At 37.5% G+C, this 20,606-nt stretch overlaps 3 protein-coding genes across 4 annotated transcripts in view; 2 read left to right on the forward strand and 1 right to left on the reverse strand.

Annotated features, from left to right (window-relative positions):
- The window catches only part of c2cd2l (c2cd2 like), a 29,902-nt gene extending 18,720 nt beyond the window's left edge, over positions 1 to 11,182 (forward strand). The window contains exons 3-15 of one of the 2 annotated variants that reach the window (XM_065250187.1): positions 1,395 to 1,490; positions 1,713 to 1,832; positions 2,178 to 2,291; positions 2,637 to 2,750; positions 2,939 to 3,041; positions 4,152 to 4,284; positions 4,794 to 4,858; positions 4,952 to 5,073; positions 5,539 to 5,710; positions 5,814 to 5,918; positions 8,179 to 8,312; positions 8,835 to 9,072; positions 9,397 to 11,182. In XM_065250187.1, the coding sequence (XP_065106259.1) occupies positions 1,395 to 1,490; positions 1,713 to 1,832; positions 2,178 to 2,291; positions 2,637 to 2,750; positions 2,939 to 3,041; positions 4,152 to 4,284; positions 4,794 to 4,858; positions 4,952 to 5,073; positions 5,539 to 5,710; positions 5,814 to 5,918; positions 8,179 to 8,312; positions 8,835 to 9,072; positions 9,397 to 9,650 (1,770 nt within the window). In that variant the 3' untranslated portion in view covers positions 9,651 to 11,182. The remainder of the gene's footprint in view (positions 1 to 1,394; positions 1,491 to 1,712; positions 1,833 to 2,177; positions 2,292 to 2,636; positions 2,751 to 2,938; positions 3,042 to 4,151; positions 4,285 to 4,793; positions 4,859 to 4,951; positions 5,074 to 5,538; positions 5,711 to 5,813; positions 5,919 to 8,178; positions 8,313 to 8,834; positions 9,073 to 9,396) is intronic. The other variant, XM_065250188.1, reaches the window with a different exon arrangement.
- A 423-nt stretch (positions 11,183 to 11,605) lies between these two features.
- On the forward strand, positions 11,606 to 12,281 carry h2ax (H2A.X variant histone). The gene has a single exon (XM_065250189.1). The coding sequence runs from the start codon at positions 11,710 to 11,712 to the stop codon at positions 12,136 to 12,138; it is 429 nt and encodes a 142-aa protein (XP_065106261.1). The 5' UTR covers positions 11,606 to 11,709; the 3' UTR covers positions 12,139 to 12,281.
- Positions 12,282 to 12,437: 156 nt separating this feature from the next.
- Positions 12,438 to 20,364, reverse strand: hmbsa (hydroxymethylbilane synthase a). Its single transcript, XM_065250190.2, has 14 exons — positions 20,147 to 20,364; positions 18,130 to 18,183; positions 17,590 to 17,662; positions 17,179 to 17,228; positions 16,295 to 16,350; positions 15,615 to 15,692; positions 15,329 to 15,406; positions 15,095 to 15,170; positions 14,829 to 14,942; positions 14,519 to 14,557; positions 14,002 to 14,121; positions 13,681 to 13,734; positions 13,460 to 13,546; positions 12,438 to 13,362 (listed from the first exon to the last, which is right to left on the reverse strand). The coding sequence occupies exons 1-14, from the start codon at positions 20,174 to 20,176 to the stop codon at positions 13,192 to 13,194; spliced, it is 1,080 nt and encodes a 359-aa protein (XP_065106262.1). The 5' UTR covers positions 20,177 to 20,364; the 3' UTR covers positions 12,438 to 13,191.
- Between the last annotated feature and the right edge of the window lie 242 nt (positions 20,365 to 20,606).

Here is a 20,606-nt window from a genome sequence, read left to right on the forward strand (position 1 = left end):
ATGGCTATAAGTGGTCCTTTCACGTCCATCAATGACAGCAGCGTGAGTCAGTGCTGTCCACACACTGTTGTGGTTATTCTCCGTTATTTGCATTACCACAGTGCTCTTATGGCAGTCATGCTTGAAGAGGGTTTCTACTCTTATGTCCTTGTATCCTATTATTGGCATGCTATTAATTTCACTTAGGTGTGGCCAAATCAGAGACCTTTGCTCATATAACAAACTTTTACATTTCTAAAAGAGTCATTATAAGCATGTCACTGGTATTTAATGCATGATCTCCATTGCAATCTGTGGAAGTCTGGCATGAAAGGGTTCGTTGGCACCTTGTTGTTATGGCAGTCTGCCATGTTTGCATGGACAGAATTATGTCATATCCTGATGATGGGTTTTTCTGACCAATGTTTTTGGCTAAAGGTAGTTTTGAATGTTTAGATGTATGCTTATTCCCTTATGCTTTGTCAGTATTGTTTTTAGGGACATTGGGATGTCCCCATTGGCTTTTTTAAGATTCTAAAAGTGCAGAAGTTTCCCTGATACGGTGTGGGACAGTGCTAGGCCATTGTACCTAGAATTATCTGCATATAAAAACAATAAATGCTAAGGTATGTCCTTTTTTAGGAAAGATATGCACAAGAATTGACTGTTAAAATGTACATAATGACACATTCAAACTTGTGTTACAGTCTTGTATTCACGAGTTTGCATTAACATGTAATCGATAGGGAATGAGATAAAGCATATTTGGCGTGCTGTCCGAGGAGAGGGCTCCGAGCTCAGAATTTTAGCCTGAACCCAGAGTACTCCCTTCTCTTTAACTATGATAAATTAATCTAGATGAGAGTGAGGTGATGGGGTGGAGGAGGGATGCTGCAAAAAATCCGTCACGGGACAGAGGTGAGGGACTGCCATTTATAGGCACCTCTTTGCACTGATTGGTTGGATCACATGACCATGCTCCTCCCAAACTTAGTTAAATAAACTTCATGACCGGAACCTGTTTTTTCCTCAAGAACTTAACTAGATTGCTGTTTATTTTATATTTCAACACCCACTCTTTCTGTTTAGTGATTTATGCAGGTTTTTAATTAAAATGATCCTTTTTTTCTCTCAGTTGCACTGTACTAAATTATAAAAGCGTTGCAGGGCAAGTAGTAGATGATATTGCAGTGCTGCTTTGCCTGTTTATCACCTTCATCTATCCATATGTAGATGGGATTTCTTGAAGCTGAGAAAACCTATGAATGCTCCTGCTTATTATAAACATGCAAATAAATATTTAGCCCGGGAGACAAATCTGAACCGTGCAGAGTGATGGCACCGAACTCCCTTCTCAGAACTCAACTGCAATTTATATGCAGATAAACTAATTGACACTCTCTATTTCTTCTCAGAGCTCCATTCAAATCACCTTTGATGACAGCCTTCAGCTCCCAAACTCAGCATCCATTGACCATGTGACTTGTACAGACCAATCGGCACGCAGCATGGTAAGCAGTCAAAGGCACCTACCTGAGCATTTAATGCATGCCTTTAAATTTGCATATTTATGTGCATAAACCTTTAGCAAATTAAGGCCAATGTATCCATCCTCTTGTCAATCCTTTAATGTTTATTTTTTCTATACGTCATATTATAGATTATTTTATGTGTTTTTTCATAAAGTGCCAACATGTTTTGTCTCTGTTCATCACACTCTTAACCACAACCAGGTCCTGCAGTGCAATTGTTCGGTTGACACCGTAACGTTCCCCGTGACTGTCACTCAGCAGTCACCTGCAGCCGTTTCCATGGAGACCTACCAGATCACGATGGAGCCCATGCAGGCTCAGGTAAAATACAAATGAAACGAATTTGCATTCGCGAGTTTGCATCAGTCTGCATAGCTGCACACTCAACTTTCATTAGTCTGACGTCCTCTCCGGGGCTCTCAGTTTGCCAGTTTTTTCCATCTCAATAGCTTAATGTAGATTGTGAGGTTTAGTGGCTATGAATATTGCATGCGATACTCATCTCAAACAAATGACGGCACTTGGTGCGCAGTGCCACAGTTTAATGTTTCATCTCTGGCTAGTAAAATATGAAGCGGCAGGCGATGATTATATTGCTTTTGCAAATTAAATGCCTTGTGAAATATGTTCCCGGTGTGAAAATATGTTGTATGTGGGCTTCTGTAGCTGAAGGTCTGTCTTGAGGAGGTGGAGGAAGAGGGTCTCCTTGTATCCTGGACTTTCTCCAGGCAACCTCAGCTTTCTTTAACCGTAACATCATGCCAAAGAGTTCATAAAGAGGTAAGAGTCGGCCATTTGGATCATTTCTATAAATCGTTTTTGCCTTAATCTGAGCATAGTTGAGCCAGACCTATGCCCAAGAAAACACACATACAAATAAAGTTGTATACTGTAGGTACAAAGTGTCAGCCAGATGCATAAATGTAACTTGCCAATGTCAGCAAAACGTTCAGTTACTGTGTCCTGCCATTGCAATGATGCTCACTTTAAGGCCAATGTGCCTGTGACACATTAAAACACAATCATTGTTTTTAATGCAAGTCAACAAAAATTGTATCCAAGAAATGATCTACAAGGAGCTATTTGTGTTAAGTGATGCTTATGCTTTGTCTTTTTCACCTTTAGGGATCTGACAGAGCAGCGGACAGCGATATGATTGCCGCCCTGGTCGAGGACACACTGTACACAACACACCCCGCGATGATCCTCAACCTGAGAGCCTGTGTATCAAGCCCTGCGGTAAAAATACCAGTATCCATTGCTATATCACACTGTAGGGGTTATCACCATAGGTCAGCTTTTGAAACTCAGATGCTGTGTTTTGGTTTGATAGCAACACTTGCGTGACATGTTGTGATGCTTGACGTTCTTTATTAGAAAACGCATGCAATTTGCAGGTTATTAAACATTCACACTCCTATTTATAGTTTCCAAGGGCGAAGCAGCTCGGTGGTCTGAACTCTCCGTCTCAGAGCTCACTTGTCAAAAGGATTATGGTACATCAGCTCAAAGCCACCAGTGTCAAGAAAGGTATAAAAAGCACATTCAGTTACACAGTGATGAGAAATGACATGTTTGAACATAAATGTGCCCACTCCTTTTTTAAATCCTCATAAAACCACATTAGTCTTATGGGACAAGCTGTTGGCGTTTTCTGAGAAACCTGATGTCACTTTGCGTAAGCCCCGCCCACAACCGTCCAAACACCACAATTAGGTCATAATTTCTATTTTAAAGAGCACATATTGTCTGACTCACATTTTAACATTTCCTTTTGTGTGTAAGTGTGTATTAGTACAAGTTAACGATATGCAAAAGGTACATACCCCAAAGTAAACAATGACGCGGTTGGTGGGGATTGGTGATGTAGACAAGACCAACATATCATAATTCCACACCCCAAAATTTAAATTTTCAGCGTAGGGTATTTCCACCTAAAACTTGCAAATACAGGCACATTCTAGGGACACCTGATATTAATATTACATTTTAGGTAACCCTTATGCTTGCTCAGTGTTATATGCAATTATTTTCTATAAAACTGATTTCTATAAGCTTATTGTCAAAAGCACTGTACAAATAAAGTTAAAGTGATTTTTTTTTTCGAATGCATTTACCCATTTGGCAGACACTACAATACAATACAATACAATACAATACAAAGTTAGTTACTGTGCATTCACTCATACATTTTTATCAGTATATGTGTGTCCTGGGAATCTCACCCCCTTGACCTTTTTTGCTATTAACGCAATGGTCTACCAGTTGATTTTTAGAGAAATATAAACACTGTAATATTGGGTAGAGAAAAAGGAATTTTTTTTTTTATTTAAAAATTTGATCCTGTATAGCTCAGTGGTAGACAATTACGTTAGAAGTGCAAAAGGTGATGGGTTCGAACCCAGGGAACACATATTGATAAAAATGTATACCTTGTAATGCACTGTAAGTCATAAAAGGGTCTGTGTAAATGTAAATATAACAAGTTTATAGAAATATATATTTTTGGAGTAACTATTTAGGATTTTTAAAGTTGGAAAAACTTTAAACAATTAAACGATTGTGAATTAAAGTCTGTGCACTTTTATAATGCAGAATGTCTGTTTTTCTTCATAAATGTTTTTCTTAACTCTTTCCCAGGATGTCAGACTCATTCTGGAGAGCTTTGTTGTGTTCTGAGTCTGGACACTCCCTCCATTGAACGAAGAACAGGCTTCCTTACTCTTTCCTCTACTACTGGAGCAGCCCTGCACTGGAATGATGACATTACACTGTAAGTATCATAGATATGCATCAGTGAAAACACTGTAAAAAGAAACCATCTGAGTAAGGCCATTTTTATTCATTTTACTGCATCATACTAGACTGATAGCCTTTTGAATTTATAAACACCTGCCATTCAACTCAAAGAAAGCCTGTTTTTCAAATTCCTCTTGTTTTTGTCATGAATGAAGGTGTGAAGCTGCATGTAGCTCCACCATTGGCTCTGTGAATGCCAACTCCCAGTGAAACAAAGAGCTATTTAGCACATTTAATTACAACCATTCCCAACACATCACCATCTCCTGTGTTGCCAGTTAGCAGATTGGTCAATTTAGTTCTTATGGCCAACACACAGATTGCTGATGTAGAGCCATGTGGGATACGTCTCTAACAATGCTAATTTAATACAGAAATATCCCAGCTCCTCTATTATTAAACTAATTTTAGTGTGTGTTGTATTACAGAGCATACGTAGTGTTTGTGATAAAAAAAATGCTGTTCTTAAATTGTGTCTATTAGGGATTTAGCACCAGAAACCAAAGAACTCAAAGTGAGGCTTGTGGAGAAAAACAGCAAGGGAGAGCGTGAGTCATATCAGTGTTTGTAAGATTACAGTGGGCAAATTCCTGCAACAGTCTGTTTTGCATTACATAATATACTTGTATTTCTTGTTTTAGAGTTTTTGCCTGGTCATGCTTCCTTACCATTGGATCCCTCTAAAAAGATTCCTAATGGACAACACAAGCTGTCCGTCACTCCGGGTCATGGTTTGGCTCCAACTGCTATCATAACATTAGAGGTGAGCGGCGTCTTACATTAGAGCTTATGACTGAAATTATAATGGTTGGCAGATGAATGAAAAGATTATCGTAACAGTGTGCAAAACAATTTGGTTTATTAGTGGGTAGCTGAATAAATTTGAGTTACTTTGATTTACTTTGAGAAGCACAATGATAAGTCCCTGTTTAAAAAGTCAATGTGAATTATTTAAAGGAAAACATATCTTATTACATCGGTACATCCTGTGAACTGAGCACTCAGCTTGTCTCTGATTAACTAGATAACTGAACTGTTTCTTAATTTAACCTAGTACCTTGTTTACAATGGACTTGTTAGACACACAATCTGGTACAAATTCAGGTACAAAAGAAGAGAATAATTTTTTATAGTATAAACAGAGATATGCAACAATAAGATTGCCATTGTTTGAAGAAACGTCTGGTTGTACTATAATAATTATATTCATATTTCTCCGTCCCTATAGCTGTTGTGTTTGGAGTCCAGTGATTTACGTTCTTGTCAGAACGTCACACCTCTGCGATCCTCAGTCACCCCGTCAAAAAAGGTGGATGTGGACCGTACCATCATGCCTGACGGCACAATTGTCACCACAGTGACCACCATCCAATCACGACTGAAACTAGACCGTAAACTAGGTACGGGTTGTTTCTTACAAGATCATTAAGAGCACACATGCCTTTCTTTAGGGATTATATTTGGCAGCTGTATCTCATCCAGTTTCCTCTTCTGTACCTGCAGGAGACTCTCCGTCTAGGTCTCCTTCAAAGGTGGAGGTGACTGAAAAGACTTCCACTGTGCTCACCAACAGCTCGCAGAGCTCCAGTGCCAGCACCACTCCCAACAGTGAGCTCTTTATTAAGGCTACATAACGTTTACATAACAACAATGTAGTACAAAACGGAAAAGTTTTCCTTTGCATTTTAGAAAAAAATGCACTTACAACCACAATGTTAACTCATTCCCATCAGCCTTTTATTTATTTTCACAAAGGTTTCACAAAATGCCTTCCAGGAAAATTCTCTTCTATAAATATATAAACAAACAAATATATCAAATAAAAGAACATACCTTCTGCTTTATAAACAAACAAACAAAATGGGAAAAACATTTCATCCTAACTAGATTTTTTTCTCTGCTTATAAACTCTTAAATATGGTTATTTTTCTTTTAAAAAATGTTTTGCTAAAAGCTGAAATAATTGCATTTTTGTGAAGAAATTTTGTCAGAGATCAGATTCGGAACGATTATCAAAACATACATGTAGTGTAAAATAAAATAAAGAATTTGCATACATGTTTTATAAATATCTAGTGTATAATAGCGGTATTACAGATCTCCATAAAAACTCACCAGGAACACGTGTTTTTCATGCAATTGTTTTCTCTTAGAGATGGCGGGGAAAGAGTTAAAAAGATTCATGTTTACACTGATTTGCGAAAACTACAAAAAAAAAAACGGAGCTGCATTGCATTGTGTCGCAACGCGCATGGGTCAAACGTGTCACGGACGAGTACAATAAACTATGCTTTGCAATGGCTGTGAATTCGACCGTGCACGTAAAACAACAGACTTTACTTTGGGCTTGAGGCAGGTTTTTGTGTCCGTGTAGTATAAAGCACCAAAATTTCATAAACTTTGTTAAAGATGCATTAATAAGCTCAGTGTCTTGACACAGCACAAACACAGTCATTTAGGCTGCCATTGTTGTTTTGATTAGGCTATACTCGTGCATGACTACACTGCAAAAAAATATTTACTTAGTATTTTTTTGTGTTTTCAGTATATAAAAAAAATATTTTCTTGATGAGCAAAAATGTATTTTCTTGATGAGCAAAATGACCTAATAAAATAAGTCTAGTTTTTAAACAAAAAATATACAATTTAAGTAATTTTGTGCTTCCAAAAAGTAAACAAAATCTGCTAATGGGGTAAGAAAATTTTTCTTGAATTGAGTGTTTAAGAAAAGGGTTCAAGATTTTTTTTCTTACTCCATTGGCAGACTATTATTATTATTTGCTTGTTTTAAGCACAAATTCACTTAAATTTTATGGTTTTTGTCTAAAAACGAGACTTATTTTCTTAGGTCATTTTGCTCATCAAGAAAATCCATCTTAATTTGAGAATTTTTAGATCTTTGTACTGAAAACAATACAAAAATACTAAGAAAGAAAGTAATTTTTGCAGTGTATAGAGTAAACTGACCATAGACTGTAAAAAATATGGACGTAGTGTCTGTGACGTCACCCATTGGTTTGTGAAGAGCATTTTTGAAGCTTAAAGTAGGCGGTGCTTGCCGTCGCCATCTTGGCCACGCATCACTCACGGATAACCGAAAATGGGCAAAGAGTTGGGGCATGGGTGAAGCTGAGGTGGCTCGTTGCTGAAACCACGGCCGCCTAGTTAGATTATAGTGACCGCAGTGGCAGTTCACCCGTCACTCAAGTGGCCACGTCCTTAATTATGCAGAACTTTAAGGCTTAATATTATTTAAACGGATGAGTTACAAAAAAAAAATTCACCCCCCTCACAGTTGTCATGAAGGGCAAAATTAGCTATATATACCGAAAACACTTTTTTGTACCAGGCTGTAAACATATTATTTTTAACTGTAAAGTTGGGCATTTTAACAAGGAGAATTGGGAATCTATAAGAATTGACTGCCTTTTGGAGCCAGCCTCTAGGGGACAGTCGATGAATTGCAGTTTAAAGTTCCGTATTGGCTTCATTAGAGAAATCAGAAAGTTGCCCCTCAAAATTAACAAATGCGCATGATGTCACCGTTATCACAGATTCATGTTGAAACGAGTTTAAATGGAGATGACAAGACATAGTTCTCAAAATGTAGCATTTTCAGAACCCCCAAATGCTGTTGTCGTGTAAACAAACAGCCAAACCGCATAAAAACTACCTGTTTCAGTTGAAAAAATTGTTGTGTAAACGGCACTTAATATTTATATTATGCAATAAGATAATATACCATATGTATGTGTATATCTATATATTATTGTAAAGCATTTTGTTGTATTTGCAGTGCAAGTACATTCACACTGAAGAAGTACGGGAAGGTTTGTGATCTTGTTTGTATCAATGTTTTATTCCCAAGCAGAAGGCACGCTCCCCAATGGGCTGGATCCCGTAGCAGAAACAGCTATTCGGCAACTGACCGAGTCGGCCAGTAAGGTACCCAAGAAGACGCCTACTAAACGCAGCACTCTCATCATATCTGGGGTATCAAAGGTTAGAGACTAAACTTGCTCTATACAGACATTTTTATTCGGTGTCAAAAAAAAACATCTTGGTTAAGCATCAAGGGAAATGATCAGCAGAACAGCGCTTCCCCTGGGTAATTTGTTTGTTAAGTCATCTCTTACACTTTCCTTCTGTGTGTTATGAAGTCCCATTAATAATACTGTATCGCTTTTACATTTAGCTAATATTAGCGTTGTTGTAATGTGTAATCTAAGTGTTTTTGAATATAAATGTCACCATAAGCTCATTCATTTTGTATCATGTAAGCATTTTGCATCAAATAAATCATGAGAACATAGTGATTGTTGCTTGGGTGATAGACTGTTTGCAGTATTAAATTTACTAACTAATCAAACGGGGTTCGCAGAAAGGCTAACTGCTTTTCAAAACACACTGCCACCATCCGTAAGAGGCCAAGATGTTTCTCAGTCAGTCTGATCTCTCACAGTTGTGCCCGCACAGGACATGTACACAAGAAACATTGTGTGAAAACGAATTTTCTTCCCACAGGTGCCCATTACTGAGGATGACTCAGGCATATCAGTGAGCTACGCCGCAGCCATGGACGCGGCCCTACAGGGGGCGCATTCTCCCAGCGGAGCCCCCAACAACCACGGAGCTGGCCCGCATCAGGATGCTGAAGAAACCACGCCGTCTGATGCATCAGAACGGCCGTCTGTGGATGATGCGGAGTCTGAGACGGGATCAACCGGAGCGCTAGAGACACGCAGCCTCAAAGACCACAAAGGTAAAACAGCTTTTACATGTAGTTTAAAGGGATAGTTCATCCAAAAATGAAAATTCTGTCATCATTACTCACTCATAAATTTCTTTGTTCTGATTAACACAAAGAAAGATGTTTTGAGAAATGTTTGTAACCAAACCGTTCATGGACCCCATTTACTTCCATAGTATTCTTTTATCCTACTATGGAAGTCAATGTGGTCCACTTTGGATAAAAGCGTCTGCCGAATGTACCTATATTCGTATGCAAGTTTGAATTTCTCTGTAATATCTTAAAATACAGACATTTTTATAACATTTCATATTTAGCATCATGTGTTTTTTTTAGTGGGATTCCTCCGGAGTGGCACCAAGTTACTGTTCCGCAGGAAACACAGAGAGAAAGAGCCCAGTTTCAGTCAATCCCATGAGGATGTTTCTAACCTGGGCAATGACTCCTCCACGGCGTCTTGCTCGTCCAGCAGCCGTAAGAAGTCTGGAAGCTTCTCCCGTCGCCTCATCAAACGCTTTTCCTTTCGCTCATCCAAGACAAAGGGCAAATCTAGCACAGCCAATGGAGGGGCGAAAACTGCAGACAACTAAAGGAGAAATAAAAAGCATAAGATGAAAAAGAAATGGTGCAGGCACCAGTCAAACGAGTGGCTCCATATTCCTCTAGAATAAGTTATTTGTGTTATACTTATCCTCCATTCTAGATTATCACGTCATCCCCAAGCAAAGTTGCTGTGTGTTTATGTGATAAAAACCTCGTCATCCACCTATGACTGCATCTTTTCAGGATGGCAAACTACGCAAAATGTGGAAATGAACGATTTAAGGTTGACTGATAATCTAATTAAACTGGAAAAGACTGCTTTTTGGATGAATTGAAGTTGAACAATGGATGAGAGTGTCGTGCAGTGACTCTTATTGAGCACAAGGGGGCGATCCACGACTATTAATGCCCTCAACACTTTTGCAATGTGTTTTCTTATTTATTTCGTTTTATCAGTTGCACTTTGGATCTTAATCTGATTGTTTACAATGGGGAATCATTTTTCGACGATTTTATTATGTTTGTGGATCGTTTACTGTTATCAGCACTGATTTATTTCTCCTGAGCACATTAGGAGTGTATGGAGGATCGGATACGCTAAGACATGCTGTGAGCTTTGTTCACGTTTTGCTGTTGTTATACGATGAAGAGATCTTATGCGCCGTGTTTTTAAGTAGTGGTATGTTTGATTTTTAATTGTGGCTTACTAATATTTTATAATAACGATGTTTCTATTTGTTTGAGATAAAGGAAAGGGTTATAGGCCTATCTCGCTAATTTGCGTTTGTGTGTTTTGGTTGTATAGTTGAACCCTCAATATGACAAGAAAAACACTACTGGACATTTGTGTAACAATTATATTTATAAAAGGATAAATCGGTTACTGTAGATCTAAACCTTGTTGAGCTACTTCACGCTGAATTTGCAGTTGAAAGTTATATTTTCATGGTTCACGTGATAACAACCTCAGGGGATACTATAAACGTGGAATACGCTTGATCATGCTTGTTATTTTTTTTTAGAGATGGCTTTTTGAACAAAACAGGCGTTTCCCGGTTAATATAGCATATTTCCTCTGTTCATTTAGTTGCAATAAAGTCATCCACAGGAACCTGAATCCGCATGTGATTTATTTAATATAAGACATTGTTGTATTTGTTGGTATACAATAGATGGGTTTTATTACAATACCAAGGTGAACATTTTACTGTTTTCTTTTAATGAAAACATTTGCTGTATACCATACCCCTTCAAACTTCGTTTTATCAATGTTTGGTTAAAGAAATCAGAGCTCTGATGGAAGACACCTATTTTTTAAGTGATTCCAACTTAAATACTAAAGATAAAACGCCTTTTTCTCACAGTTTAAAGTTACAACTCAATGCTATAAATTTGCTATAATCGATATAAACTCCTTGAACATAAATCCTGAATAATGTGATACAACTACAGGAATGGTATGATAACAGCGAACAAACTACAAAACAGGCAGTGGGCTTTACGAGGTAGTCAATGCTTTATATTATTGTGGTTCATTTGATGTTTAATTTATTCGAAATAAATTATTTTTGAAAATCCATTCTCTCTTTTTTCCCTCAGTCTGTCTTTTAAGATGTTTCTTATACCATAAAAATTACACACTGTGCGTGATCTAATCTAAAGTGTATATAAATTATACCATATACTTTACAAGTAAAAAGAAAAAACATTGGGGAAGAGATATTTTTTGAAATTCCGCCAAAATGTGCTTTAAAATTCAGAGGGAATATGTTCAATTGGTTTGAATTTGCCGCTCAAGTTTGACTGGCATAAAGAAACTCCAATAGTGGTGCAGATAAGGCTTACGTATCAGTCCCCTCAGCCGTGCTCTGATTGGTGCGTTTTTTTGCGCTGATTATGCACAGTCAAAAACGGACCAATAGTAAGTCTCATTCGCTCTACGTTTGGCTTTACCACCCAATCAGGTTCGTGTCTCAGAATTTCAACCAATCGAAACTGTAGGCGGGGATACACAGCCCCCTTTCAGTCAGTCCTTAAATACTGCAGCAAGTCCACGCTGGACTTCACTATTTTCTTCAATTACTTGAGAAGATAAACGTGATCGACATGTCTGGAAGAGGCAAAACCGGAGGAAAAGCCCGCGCTAAGGCCAAGACTCGCAGTTCCCGTGCCGGTCTGCAGTTCCCCGTTGGCCGTGTTCATCGTCTGCTGCGCAAAGGCAACTATGCTGAGCGAGTAGGTGCTGGTGCTCCCGTATATCTGGCTGCCGTGCTCGAGTACCTCACCGCTGAGATTCTCGAGTTGGCGGGAAACGCTGCGAGAGACAACAAGAAGACTCGTATCATTCCTCGCCATCTCCAACTGGCTGTCCGTAACGACGAGGAGCTGAACAAACTGCTCGGCGGAGTGACTATCGCTCAGGGTGGTGTTCTGCCCAACATCCAGGCCGTGCTTCTGCCCAAGAAAACCGGCCAAGCTGCAGCCACTACAGGGAAATCTGGCAAGAAGGCATCCTCGCAGTCACAGGAGTATTAAAAGTATTCCTGCACCGAACTGATTCAACCAAACGGTCCTTTTAAGGGCCACCCAATTCTTCGAAAAAGATCGAATTTCCATATTGACTCTGAAATAATTTGCTGGTGGTTTGCTTTTACTCGCAATAAATGTTATTTTATATATTTCTGTTTGTGTGTTTTATTAAGAGGTAACTTGATAGCCAAGTAAGTTGAACGACTTGCCCTGTTCGGGTGAAGTAGTGGTATGCATAGCTTAAATTGATTATCTATTGGTTCCTTTGCAGGTTTCATGAAATGACAAAGACGATAAAATGTTGGTAGTTAGTTTTCTTTAATCACAAGTCACTGAAATACAGCTTTACAGAGAACATCAACGTTGCTGGTTATGGCGCGTTTGGCCATGGTTGGTTTATTAGCTTAGTAGAGGCACTTGTGATAAACGCCTTTTCTTTGATTTACTGAACAAATATGATGAGTATACAACCTAACTGGTTGTCTTGGTCACATGAATTGCTTGCCCAAATTTCTTAGGCTGCTCACTTAAAGATTTTGGGTGTCACAAAGTCTTGAATTCTCAAGAAAATGAATAGCACCATTTCGGCATTTACATAAAATGAAATCCAGCACATTAAACTGAAGTCTTTGCGTCATGTCCTGAGGAATCTACAAATATTTTCTGGGCTGAACAGTGTTCAAAGCTACCCATTTTAAAATCTTAAAGGCAACCGTAAACGGTAGCCATTTTGACTCTCAATTTCATCTGCACTAGCATGATTTGGAAACTATAAAGAAGATTTTCATTAAAAGAAATGTGTGCCTGAGAGAAGTCATCAAAATTGATAAACAACATCTGTTTCTTTTGTGTGATTTAGCTGCCAAGGGAATGATGGCAAAACATTGTTATATAAAGGCACTAAGGTACACTAAAGTGACTTCCTAGATAAACTGATACATTCTCTTTAGACCATGAAAACGTAGCTATGGAGCACACTATTAAGTGTACTGCTTTTTAAAGTAACACCATGTCAAAAGTTCCTAAACAAAGTTTAGACACTCCAGTGCAACTAAAATGTTATTTAGCATCATTCAGTTTTCTGGCTGTTGTAAGAATGTCTTTGGCACCCTTATCAAGAAGTACATTTGCCAGGTCTACACCTAGTTTCTCTGCAGCTTCAAGGGCATTCGAAGATACATTGGTGGCAGTAACTCCAACGTGTGCACACTCCCGTGCACTCTCGTTCACCTAAAAGAAACAACTGTGTGTTAGTGGTCATTTCTATATGCAAGAAACTTTAGGAATAAGGATAATTCCCTTTGCAAAAAAAGAGTGTTACTCTTACTTTGTTGTCTAGTTCCACACTTATCTTCATAGTGTCCTTCAAGCAGTCAGCTCCATCCAAACTACAGACAGCCCCAGTCAAATACAACTGAAAGCAGTAGAGAGATTATTTACATTCATGCTATATTACAAAACTCATGCAAATGTATACTGTCAATCGACATTTAGTAAAGGATTGAAACTGAATGTTTATAAAAGTTACGATTGGTTTAGTGGTATTACCATAGACCCCTTTACTTCTGTATGAACAGCCACAGGCACACTGCAGCCTCCTTCCTAAAATCAGAATGGATAGTAGTGTGAATGCCACAAACTCTGCATCATGTGCTGGACTTTGCAAAAAGAAATAAATTCCCCATCTGACATTGATGTCACAAACAAATCCCATTTCAAACCTAAGGCTGATCAATGTTTTTACGGCACACTTTTCAGCAAAGCCAATCTACAAATTGCTTACAGTTGTCGCTTCATATTAAGTCGGGATAAAAAATTATTTTAACAAAAATGTACAATGCTTTTAGCTCTTGATATTCCAGTACCCACCAGCTGCTTAAGGAAGGCTCTCTCTGAGATACAGCGTAGCACTGTGTCTGGATGATGCAGGACAGACACCATTTCCAAAATGTCTTTATCTTGTGCTCGGACTTCCACTGCCAATGCTCCCTGATGATAAAGACACAATCATATTATATACTGAATGCCATTAGATTAGTGCATACTGTTGTTTGGTACATCTATTATACAATGGTCTTACAGTAGTTCGGTCAGAAATTCATCATGCAACATGCACATATTTAGTGCATGTTAACAGTTGTAACCGTTGACATACATTTTTAGACAGGTGTTTCCTCTAGTGTTTATAATGTTTAGCAGCAGAACTGTTGATCATACAGCTGCAGGTGTTTCACTTCTTGCATGAACAACTGACAAACAACTCCATAAAGAGCATAAACACTGAAAAATGCCTGCACTTAATTTAATACCAGTTTCAATTTACTGCAAAAAAAAAACTTTTCTTATTTTAAAGTTTCTTAATGTTTGTGCACATTTGTACATTTACCTGACCAACTGCATACATGCAATCTTCAGGTCCCAGAATCTGAAATGAACCAGAGTTTATAAAAAATATATTATGCATTACAAATAACATGACAAACAAGGTCATTAATCACTCACTATACTCCTACAATAGGCCTATTTACCAGATTTGGTTAGTGGTCACATATAATGTGCCTGTAATAGTTAGCAAAGGATGTGATATCATACTCTGAGCTCATACCTCTAATATAATCAATGAATATTAAGTTTGATATAATGGCCCTTGTCTTGAAACTTGAATCTACGACTTAAAATAATTATGCTTCACAAACCTGACTGATTCGGCTTTCCCAGCCCATGCGTTTAAGGCCTGCCGCAGCCAGAATAATGGCAGCATAATCATCCTTTTCATCTAGCTTCTTTAGACGAGTGTTTAGATTTCCCCTCTATAGCGGTAAGGTCAAAGATAAATACTATAGAACCATTACAATGCTATACACAGCAAACACCTGCGAAATGCATGCTTGCTGTGGCAGTCCTTGGAAAATGTTTCCATTAATAATATACACGTATGCACAAAATAAAAACTGTAGGATACAATATTTTCAAACTCCAGTTGAGGGAATCTTCTCTTCAGTTGAGCTGCCCTGCGAAGCGAACTTGTGCCAATCACACTGGAAGCAAACAAAGGTGTAACAAAATATGTTGATACTGATGTTTCTGACAGCTTCGGGGTATATAACGGCAAAAATTACTATCTTAACATAAAAGAGCATGCATGTAGGTATACAATTTTTATTCATTTCTATATAAAACCTGTGCTGATCTTTACCTTTTTTCTGGCAAGCTGTCCAGTGTAAGTCCAGCATTCTTTGGATGAAGCACCACTGCATCATGGGGATTTTCACGCCTTTGCAAAGCAATACAAAGTACCATTGGTGTTTACAATTCATACATTTATGTGACCAAAAATCACATTCGCAAATTAATATTTTATGTCCCCTGCCTTTGCTCAAGATTTTGGGATAGGCTCCAGCCCTCCCTCGATCTATCAGAGAACAAGCAGCTTTGGGGAATAAATGGATGGATATTTTTGGTAGGAATTTAAAGCTACTTACTGAAGAATGGCTCCGATAGTAAATCCAGGGGGCAATGAGGTAGGTAAGTCCTTTAGAGAGTGCACCACAATATCCACTCTAGTGGTTAATAAGCACATGTAAAATTGTTATTTGGTTGTATTGTGCCATGAAGCATATTTATTATATCACCTGTCTTTTAATGTAAAGAAATACTTTTACTAAAAACAAGTACACTTTTATAGCGCATGTGTTAAAAACAACACATCAGTGTTAGTTAAGTTAGTTAACACAAAAGTTAATCCTTTCTTAGAGTGTAGTATCAACAAATCTAAGAGAACTACCTCCACATCTTTTAATATGCACCGCTCATTATAAATTCTTAGTATTACAAAAAAAGTTTAGCTATATGAGGGAATTATAAAACACTACTGAATAGTGAACATAGGCTGAGTGATTTTATGTATTAAATGTGTGCAAATTTCCCAAGACAACATAAGGCTGAGGTATTTGATATGCTAAATCAATAAAATGAACACTACTACTAGTACTTTATGTCATTATATCAACTAAGAAATAGTTTTAAATATTAATATATAAATGGTCTATTTTTGATTTTTAAAGGGTTTAGGAATAGCACATTTTAGTATATGTTGAGATGAGAACAGTCATTCCCTATCAGAGTATTTAATAAAAGGTCAGTATTGATTGATGAAACTTACTCATTTTTCTCAAGGGCATTCTCTAGTTCCTTGGTAAAGAGGCTTTTTTCACCGATCTAAAAAAAGCCACCAACACAGACTGCATTATTTATTGGTTTAAAGGGACACTCCACTTTAAAAAAAAAAATATCCTAATTTTCCCCTAGAGTTAAACATGTGATTTTTACTGTTTTGGAATCCATTCAGCCGTTCTCCGGGTCTGACGCTACCACTTTTAGCATAGCTTAGCACAATCCATTGAATCTGATTAGACCATTAGCATCGCGCTCAAAAATAACCAAGGAGTTTCAATATTTTTCGTATTTAAAACTTGACTCTTCTGTAGTTAAATCATGTAGTTAAAGCAAAATTAAAAGGCTGCAGAAGGCACAATGATAGTCCGAAAATAGTCCCCTGGTATTGAAAGTTACTAAGGGGACTACTTTCGACTGCTGCTTAATATCATTTCGCCTCCTGCAGCCATGTTACAGCAGCAAGGTCCTTGATTTTTTACACCAGAATGAGAGTATAGTTCCTAGCCATATCTGCCTAGAAAATCGCAACTTTTAATTTTCCGTCGGTCTTAGTACATGATGTAACTACAGAAGAGTCAAGTTTTAAATAGGTCAAATATCGGAACTTTGGTTATTTTTGACCGCAATGCTAAATGGTCTAATCAGATTCAATGGATTGTGCTAAGGTATGCTAAAAGTGGTACAGCCAGACCCGGAGTTCGGCTGAATGAATTCCAAAATGGTAAAAATCAAATATTTAACTCTAGTGGAGCTGGAAAATAAGAATATTTTCCAAAAAAGTTGAGTGTCCCTTTAAGAGAACATCTTACATAGTTCAAAAGCATTTCTTTGAACAGAACCTGCACAAGATGACAGGACTGATATCATTACCTTTGATAATGCAGTGTCCAAGATTTTGTCCCCAATTGTGGACATGGCAACTGAAAGGCACATAGAAAAAGGTTAAGAGCTGAATAGTTGTGCACACTAGCTCCATTACTGACATCATCTTTTATCTATTTTGACACAGACAGTAGGATTCAGCAATGGAGCAGTGGTATGGATTACACATTCTTAGCAGAACACAATCTCTCTCTGTGCTTAGACAAACAGTGAGTGCACAAAGAAAAAGAATAAGTAGTGGCAGCAGGGTGTGTAACAGTACAGACAAGATCCACAGATACAAATCTATGCATATAAGGCAAGACATCTTTAAGATCTCTGCTTCCCACTGCACTTAAAAAGCAAACCATTGACAAAGTATAAACGTAAAAATGGGGGCATGCAAGTTTCCTCTCGTACCTATTTCAAGATGAACATCCGGATAAATCTCTTTTAGTGTGAAGGCCACACTGTCTGTTTGGATGCGAGCCAGCTGAGAGAGACACACATACCCATTAATGATAAAATGTAAAATGTTTTCTCAACATTTAAGATGAGTGACATTAAGGATTCTCTTAATGACCATCAATGATAAAATGCTAGCAGCCACTCCCTGCAAGTGCTATTGTAACAAGGGGCAATTTTATCTGATCAACATATTTGTTTTCCCACCCATTTCCATTTGGCTATCTGCCTTCACTTAACAACAGTTTCTACCACTGTAGTATGCAGTGCGCTTAAAATAATCCAATATTTCATAAATCTCTTGTTATATGTATATGATTTCATCTATTTGGCATATTGGCATGTTTAGTATAGGTTAATGTTTTTCCAAAGTTAGAAACATAGATGTACTTTATTGTAGTATGTATGCACTAGCAAGTATCAAGTTATCAAGTAAAGCTTTAAATTAAGTGTTACAATAAAAATCCATACGAGAAAGAAATAAAAGGACATTACCTGGCTTTTTCTTGTTCCCATCCGAATGACCCGACCAACTTTGCCATTTCCTTCCTGAAATAAAAGAGAATGTCACAAAATTTGATTTGAGTTTTTATCTTAACTCCTGTGAATGACATTACCAAAACAATACATTAAATCGAACCCTCACTCTTATGTATTTAAATGGACCGTCCATGTTTTTGCAGAATAAGAGATCTACAGAAGTAGAGTGAATGCCACAAGGCCCAGTGAATGAATGAGCTACTGGTGATGGGCTATTTTATTCTTCACAGTGTTCTTGTAATATCCACACCCTTTGTTTTCTGTGCAATGCTGATAAGCTAAAGGTGCCAATGCAGTGATAGTTGCATGTTAGATCTGGGGTGATTGCCCAACCCAAGTCTGTCCACTTGTCTCCAGAAAACTACTGTTGTTTATACTTATCTTTAAGTGCATTTATGCTAATTGCAACTCCAAAAGCAGTAAAGAACACATGATAACCTTGACTAGAATATAGTTTATTATAAGATTAATTATTCTTGTGTTAGAACACAACTTTTAAACTTGTTATATTAACCAAAAGCTCTTGACAAGTAAGAGACTGACTGGGCAAGAGTCAAGAGTCAAGAGTCAAGAGTCAAATTTATTTCATCCATACAAATGGAAATTACAGTGCTTACACACACCGTCATGCTCATACAAACAAATAGCACTAAAATATAATAAGCTAAAACATTAAATACACACGCATACAACTACGAAAACTCTACAAATGTACGTTTAAAATGCTCATTATGCTGCCTAACTACTTGTGGTATAAAAGAGCAGGCATACCGCTTAGTGCGTGCCACTGGTGGTCTTAACCGCCCACTACGCTCCATGACCTTGTTGTCCAAACAAGCATAAAGAGGGTGACAGGAGTCCTGCATAATCTTAGCTGCCATTTTCTCCAGGCGGTCATAGTATACTGTATCAATTGTAATTGTCAACCCAACCATTTTTCCAACCCTTTTGTTCAGTTTATCAATCCTCTTCTTCTCAGTGACCCCTACATTCCCACCCCATCCTACAACACAGTAGCTCCACACACTACATATAACAGACATAGCAAACATTTTCATTACATCAGAATTAACATTAAAAGACTGCAACTTCCTCAAACAATACATGCGTGGACTCAATTTGTCCACCAGTGATGAAATATGATCGGTCCATGTCAGCTTATCATTAAAAACCACACCCAAGTATCTATATGTGTTCACTCTTTCTACAATTGCCCCTTTAATTTCCACTGCCTCAGTTTCTATCTTATTTCTTCTAAAATCAATCACTAACTCTTTTGTTTTCTTAACATTGAGCTCCAAAAAGTGACTGTCACAGTACTCAACAAAGGCTTTTATCTCTTTTCTGTAGTGGCTATCATTACCCTGTTCAATTAGACCAATTAAAGCAGTGTCGTCTGCAAATTTCACTACTTGACAATTTGAATGCTGCATCACTACTTTGATACTGGATATCAATGCTTACTACTAAACAAAATCAAAAATCATTATTTTTTTTAAAGCAAAAACAATTCTATTCATTAACTTAGTTATTTTAGTCATTTTAATGGTAATAATTTGTGTGCCCTTCGTTGCCCCCTTAAAGAAAATGTATGACATTAAAACAATCTAAAACTTAACATTTTAATTAAACAAAACTTATTCAATTATACAATGCAGTGCTGTTGGTTAGTAGCCTTATTTTCTAAAATTTAATTACACAGAATTTATGATAAATTAATGTATTTTATAAAATGTCATAAAACTGGGGGCCCCCGGCACAATCTCGCGGCCCCCAGTTTAGAACCACTACACTAACTGATATATGAGGTTACATTTTATTATCAAACATTGGCAGTGTAAAAAAAAATCACTTGTTGCTAGATCCGCCTACTTATCTAAACTCTTCTCAAGAACCAATAAAAATACAAGACGATTGAAAGGCAGTTGAACTAACCAATGAAATGTCACCATTAACTTGAGCAGTTACTTACTTGAGAGATACTAATGTTCTTCTCAGTCATTTCCACAAAGAAATTGGAGCAATCTGCAGTCTCTAAAGTTTCCGTAAATGTATCGATAGTTTTCAGTCATTCAAGCGATTGTTTCGAGTGACTTCTGACTTCTAAACGCTTACTGTTCCCAAAGCCTCTGCGCGTGACTCCATTTCTACCGAATGACCCAGACGGGATCGACACTTCCGTCTGACAGCAACGTGCTTGTGTGTATTCAAGCTCCTCAGGCAGCACCACGCTGCGCATACACATACATTGCAATGACATTGTTCAGTAAAAGTCGTGTTTATGGAGCATTTTACCCCAAGGCTGAAAAATAAATATAATAGTGGAATTATAGCATAGTGGAATTTCTGTTTAAGACATTTTAAGACATAATCCATTAAAAAAATCTAATATTTAAAATAAAAAAAATATTTTACTAAAATACTTATTTTAC

Source organism: Paramisgurnus dabryanus, chromosome 5 (genome assembly GCF_030506205.2).
Source record: "Paramisgurnus dabryanus chromosome 5, PD_genome_1.1, whole genome shotgun sequence".
In the NCBI taxonomy this organism is placed as follows: Eukaryota; Metazoa; Chordata; class Actinopteri; order Cypriniformes; family Cobitidae; genus Paramisgurnus; species Paramisgurnus dabryanus.

Bases quoted from the DNA above. Each gene is read 5' to 3' on its own strand.
- h2ax (XM_065250189.1), top strand. From the start codon at position 11,710: ATGTCTGGAAGAGGCAAAACCGGAGGAAAAGCCCGCGCTAAGGCCAAG.
- hmbsa (XM_065250190.2), bottom strand. From the start codon at position 20,176: ATGACTGAGAAGAACATTAGTATCTCTCAA. The intron at 18,184-20,146 runs GTAAGTAACTGC...CTTTTATTTCAG, and splicing joins AGAACATTAGTATCTCTCAA to GAAGGAAATGGCAAAGTTGG. The intron at 17,663-18,129 runs GTAATGTCCTTT...TGTCTCTCTCAG, and splicing joins TGGGAACAAGAAAAAGCCAG to CTGGCTCGCATCCAAACAGA.